The 6,000-nt window shown below is 52.3% G+C and overlaps 2 protein-coding genes across 2 annotated transcripts; one reads left to right on the top strand and one right to left on the bottom strand.

Annotated features, from left to right (window-relative positions):
- Window positions 1-2,442: 2,442 nt before the first annotated feature.
- Window positions 2,443-3,851, top strand: J4E86_010858 (uncharacterized protein; the record flags this gene model as incomplete). The annotated part of the gene is made up of 4 exons (XM_051451352.1): window positions 2,443-2,699; window positions 2,754-3,002; window positions 3,054-3,235; window positions 3,283-3,851. The coding sequence occupies 4 exons, from the start codon at window positions 2,443-2,445 to the stop codon at window positions 3,849-3,851; spliced, it is 1,257 nt and encodes a 418-aa protein (XP_051297472.1).
- Window positions 3,852-4,416: 565 nt separating this feature from the next.
- Window positions 4,417-4,698, bottom strand: J4E86_010859 (uncharacterized protein; the record flags this gene model as incomplete). The annotated part of the gene is made up of 2 exons (XM_051451353.1): window positions 4,417-4,588; window positions 4,646-4,698. 2 exons carry the CDS (start codon window positions 4,696-4,698, stop codon window positions 4,417-4,419), a joined length of 225 nt encoding a protein of 74 aa, XP_051297473.1.
- Between the last annotated feature and the right edge of the window lie 1,302 nt (window positions 4,699-6,000).

Genomic DNA, 6,000 nt, shown 5'->3' on the forward strand with positions numbered 1-6,000 from the left:
CTATCGTAGAACCGGTGGCAGAATGTAGGAACGCAGGGTAGTTCCGTGAGGCTCAATAACAGAGCCGACTATGAAAAGCCACAATTAGAGTAACCGGATATAAATATCTTCGGAGCCATACCAACGACCACGTGATACTGCCCTTCCTCAATGAAACGGCTGTTAGCTCGCTTCGGCCGAAAATCTACACAGCCGAAACTCTATCCTGTAACAACGATGCTAGTGAGCTGAAGTCCAAGTGCGACCCCTTTGTGTCTAAGAGACTAGCAGCAGATCCTCGGTATGATCAACGTCACCTTCAGCTGACATTTGATGTAAAAATTCTTGCTCGGCGTTCGCCTGCTGTTGCGACGGATGCTGTAAAGTCTGGGTTGATGAGGCACCCGACTGCTGAATATACATGTCAGGTGTAAAGAGCGGATATGTAGCTGGGCTGCCGGGCGTATGAAGCTGTTCATTTGTTGGACACGCTGTGGCCGATGTTGCATTTGGGGAATGCGAGTCGAGGAGCAGGTCGTCATCATCGCGAACATCGAAGAGCAAGCCTGGGCTGTCAAGAGATCGCCCTTGTTGTTGGGTCGCTTGGGGACCCGCTGTCAATGCCGACTCATCTTCGAAACACTCGTGCAGGCCGTCAGTCTGGAATGATGTAGTGGGCTGAGTATGCTGCCAGGCTTGTTCCTCATCCGCGAGCATGTCGTCAGAGTCTGGCTGGGCTTGTTGAATAATAGACGCCACACACGGTTTGATCGGGGCCATGAGCTTATCCATAAAACTTCGTTGGGACTGTGACCATAGATGGCTTGCGATGGCTGACTCAGCTTTAGTGGGCTCATAATCAGTGTCAGATAGTGTTGGATCTAAACGACCTGACGGAGCTTGATGCGCCATCATCTTCAAGTCCTTTATCTTTTCTCTTAACGAGATGGATGCTGCCTTTACACCCCCGATTCGGCGGATGGAACAAGCGATGGTGGGTAGGAGATGAGCTCTTTGGGACAATGCCTGCTTATGAGTTAGCACTGTACATAGGATGGGAAACATCTTTCTCTCACGACTATGTATCCGGTCTTCCATATCGCAGGAGCAACATCGGCTAACCCTAGGCGGAAAGTGCTCGCTTTGGCCTTCAGTCCAATCGGGGCCTTGCTGAGAGTACCAGAAATCGACAAACGCAACGCTCCATCGACCATGCTGGCGATCTCTATCTGTTCTGGCAATTTAGAAATCGTGCGGGACTTTCGCCGCACCGAAGAATCGTTTGTCGGTCGATTGCGCCTTCGTTTCGATGTTTCGGCCTGTTCAAGTGATACTGATTGAGTCGATACCACACCCTCTGTAGCTGGTCGTTTTCGTTTCCTGTGCGCAGAAGCCCTCGGAGCAGTTGACGTGCTGTTAATGTGTCCAGCAGGCGATAAGTCCTCGAGTTCAATCTCGTACAAAAGTGCATCAGAGTCCTCTTCTTCTAGAGTCGCTACTTTTCGCTCACCCGGGGATGAAGTCGTTCGTTTCACTGCGGGCCTCCTACGCGGGCTTGCTTCCAGAATGTCCATGCAAATGCGTATGGACAGGAGTGAGACTGACGCGATTCCTTTGGGCGGTTTAATGTCTACCGCTGGAACATCCGAGAAGAGTCGGTGACGCTTCTTTCCTTCTTGCATGCTCGTGACTGAGGAGTGGTTGATGTCCAGACGTATTGTCCCGGGGTCCATTGCGATATCTGTTCGATGCGTTGGCTCCAACGTCAACTGATCCCAAACCTGTACTTTGTCAACATCCACCCCAAACAAGAGCGAGTATACTTACTGGCGCATCAAGAACCGCATTTGCGAGGTCTTGCAACTGCTTATTAGGCAAGAGCTCATCGCGTAGACTGAGCGTCATGTCAATGTGCATGTCATGTCCACGGCTCACCCATACGGTTCCAGACGTCAACGCGTCTAGATATTCGGCTGATGTTAGCTGCTGGAGGTAAGCCGCATCCTGTTTTGGTGAGATGGTGATCAATGTTGTGAGCCAAAGCTCGTGATCAGTGGCAGGCGAGCTGAGCACTGCGCGCCCGAGCTCAATTGATCTCGACATTATCATCCAACCAGACTCCGGTCTGTGGAGGAGGCGAAGGCAGCGACATGAGAATTGCAGAGATTGGTGGAGCGGCGGGGTCTGAGATTGTGATGCATCGCTATCGGTGCCAAGAGATGGGTTCGGCAAGCACCCTGAGGGTTGTTGCTTCCTCGCGGGCTCGCGGCTCCTGCAACCTCCACCTCGCGTCGCAACATGAGGAGCCTCACCACCAACGCGCTTCGGCGCGTCAGTCAAGCTGCATTGCCCCAAAACACCATTTGCAGGTCTCCGGTAGCAGTCGCGGGCTCAATTGGTCGAAGACATCTTCATTGCAGCCCCTCGCGACGCACCGATGGCGTATTTCGAGAGCTCACGTCGATGCGCGTGCGCACCCCATGGATAGAAGCCTTGCGCCAACAGCAGTCAGAGGGAAACCAACCTACGGAGCCTTCAGGAAAGCCCGAAGTACCCAAAGATCGCAAGCTGACAGGGAAACGTATGAGCGAGAGCTACCATTCGGTTGTACTCCCGCTGGCTCAGGACCCATGGATCCTCGACACGTATCTTAACGCCTCAGGGCATATACGGCTCGGAACCATCTTCATGGATCTCGATGCTCTCTCCGGCATCATTGCGTAAGCGTTCAACAGCTACGCGTAGTAGCTGACCTGGTCTGAATGCTACAACAGGTACAAGCATACCGGAGACGATGTGACTACTGTTACGGCTAGCTGCGACCGCATTACCATTCACTCCCCACTGACGGAGATATGTGATCTAAAACTATCTGGCCGCGTGACCTATGCGACTGGCAGAAGCAGTTTGGAGATCACTATGCAGGTTGCCAAAGCGCCTAAGGAAGGCGAACAGGCCAAAGACGAGGACGTTTTGATCAACTGCACCTTCACCATGGTCTCTCTGGATCCTGGCACAAAGAAGTACAGCCGAATTGTAGTGGGTAAGGATTCTGGCAGCTAACTGGTCCGCAGGCCCGTAAACGTCAATCCTCTAATCGTCGAGACGCCCGAAGAGAAACGCCTGTATGCTCTGGGCGAGCGTAATTCCAAAGTGCGAAAGGAGCGCCGAGACACCTCTTTGCTCAAGCATACGCCGAACGATCTCGAGAGCGACCTCATACACGCCTTCTGGCAAAAGCAGTTGCAGTATCATGGTTAGTGCTATCGCTACCACTACTCATCGCCCAACTAACAATCGCAGACCCCTACGATGACCTACGCAAACCCGATAACGTTGTCTTTATGGATGCGACGCGTCTTCAGACCGCGACGATCATGCAGCCGCAATACCGCAACCGACATCATTTCATGATTTTCGGTGGCTTCCTCCTCAAGCAGACCTTCGAGCTCGCTTTCACCGCCGCCGCAGCCTTCGCACACGCTCGCCCGACCTTCGTCTCCCTCGATCCTTCCACCTTCCAAAACCCAGTGCCTGTCGGCAGCATACTATACCTCACGGCCACAGTCGTATACACAGACCCGCCGCTGATCGGCGCGCCGGACGAAAAGGTCGACGATCAAGCCGAATATACACGAGTGCAGATTAGGATTGACTCAAAGGTGCGAGATGTGGAGCATGGCCACAGCAAGCCGACAGGGCAGTTCAACTACACGTTCACGGTACCGAAGAACATTAGGGTCATGCCAAGGACCTACCAGGAGTTCATGATGTACATTGATGCAAGGAGGCGAGCTGAGCAGGTCAAGCGGACACTAGAGGAGGGATACGGTGTCAGCCCGAAGACGGCAGAAGATAGTCTGACAGAGTGAGGACTGGATGTCACATTACAGGGAGGGACAAGGCAGATGGAAATTTGGGTCAATGCTATACAGCATGCGATCAGTATGCTGCAATCAAGCTTATAATAGCAGTAACCAACAAATCGACCAAGGTCTCTCATAACGCCTATCCCAAGAAACCCCATCTCGAACAAGGCTTAGAAGCCGGTGAATGCGCCTGCGTGCGCCGATAAGCCAAATCATATAATGAAAAGATATAGCGCGTCCAACACAGGCCGAAAACGTGAAAAGGAAAGTACCGCGTGGGATTCATGCAGCATGCAGCATGCACGAGGCTGACGGTACAGGACGTGCATCAACAAGGCGGTGAGCCTCATCCGACCAATAACTTCAAACGCGCACGCGTGCTGTCACATCGCTACGCGCAGTCGCCCTGCAGGACAAGCCAGCTCCATGCCATGTGCTATCGGACGTGGAATCCGTCTCCGCGCAATCCACTCAACTCCACACATTCACTCACCCTGCATTATCATACTCACTTGTCTTCCCCGTCAACCGAAAGGAAACGTGAAGCGCATCCATCCAATCCACGCATCTACAGTTCATCCAACTCAAACTCCAACGCCACATCTTCCGAACAATCAGTGCAGTAGTAATTCGAGAAGCCGCCGCATTCGATCTTCATCTTGGAGCACATATCGATGGACCAGGCGTCGTAGGAGTAGCCCGAGAGGAGGCGCGAGGAGCAGACTTCGATGCTGTTGGCCCTGGGAGGTGTTAGATTGGAGTTCGAGATTGGGGTAGGAGGAGAAGGAAGGGCCTACCAGATGTAGTAGTCGTGGTTACAGTAATACCACGAGTATGTGTATGAGCACATCTTGAATATCGCACTTGGTTATTATGGTAGGAATTGGTCGGATAGGTGTTTGTGCTTGGGTATGCTTTCTCGAGCAGCGATGCTGGCCTGGGTAGTTGTTGTTATTTGTAACGATGCTATACATATACACGTTAGCTGACCGCTTCTTCCCCTGTAGATCTCCCTTGCGTTCGTGGGTTGTATTCCGCGGAACATGGAGTGTGGATTCTAGACCCTGCATTGTAGTCGTGGCTCCAACGGAGCTGTATGCAAGATCTATTGTTTACTTGGTACTCACCTTTTGGTGTGTTGCTTCTAAGAAGGGAATTCCGATTGTAGGTCTTGGAGATGTGCTTGTGCTTTCTCGATATGTTGTACTTCAAGTCCACTGTTATAATAATGCAGGTAGCTTCAGTTCCAACGTTCAAACCCAGGGATATCACCGTGTCTTTATGCTCATCACTTCTGACTCTTACCAGGAGCTTGGGCCGACGGCTCGTTGCAGATACGCCGATATGCTTCATGGCAGTCCCCCGGATTAGCTGATAAGACGAGGCGAGGCGGTGCTTTCCAACCAATCCGACCAACCACACGTTCGTGTCATCCAAGATGGGAAGCCGAGCCGGGGAATAGATCCATGGCCCATGCTCGAGGTTCGGCTATTCTGAGGTCGCGTGGAGAAGGCGGTGGAGGTTCAAGCATGTCAGATCGCTGTGGGTTTCCAGCTCCTGGCTTTTTTCCAGCGTCGACGTAGGGGGTTGGAGTTGATTTCTGTTATCTAGTGTATGATCAAATGTGTTCTTTGACAAGTCTAGTACTGCATTCTGACGATAGCGAGCGCGAAGGTGTGTCAAGAGACCCCAGACTTTCCTTCTCGCCGACGACCGGTTGGACCCTGCGTCTGCGGGACCTGACCTGCATGCAGGGACCTCAGTCTAGCCGGATCGGTCAGCTTCACTTCTCATTGGACAAGGCGGACTGGAACGAGCAGCTGTAACGGCCTACGGCCTCGAGATAACGATTGGAAAGCTGTTGAAGATGGATTGCATGACTGTCATGTAGCTTATTGAAAGGCTGCGGAGTGAGAAGGGTGCGATTGCGATGTCTCTGATGATCACGTGCCGAGCTGTGTGACCAAGATGGAAATAAAAACGGTTGAAGATCATACCTAGATACAAGCCGAACTTCTTCACAGAGACTTTCACGCGATCTTCATCCCCTCCCGCGTGTTTGATATTCGCAAAACTACATCCAGATCGTTTCTCGTTGCGGCATCGATCAAAGGCCTCCTGCTTCGGTGAAGTCGGCGGTCTTATCGGCTAG

Source organism: Alternaria arbusti (assembly GCF_024043155.1).
Source record: "Alternaria arbusti strain BMP 1465 chromosome Unknown scaffold_26, whole genome shotgun sequence".
NCBI lineage: Eukaryota > Fungi > Ascomycota > Dothideomycetes > Pleosporales > Pleosporaceae > Alternaria > Alternaria arbusti.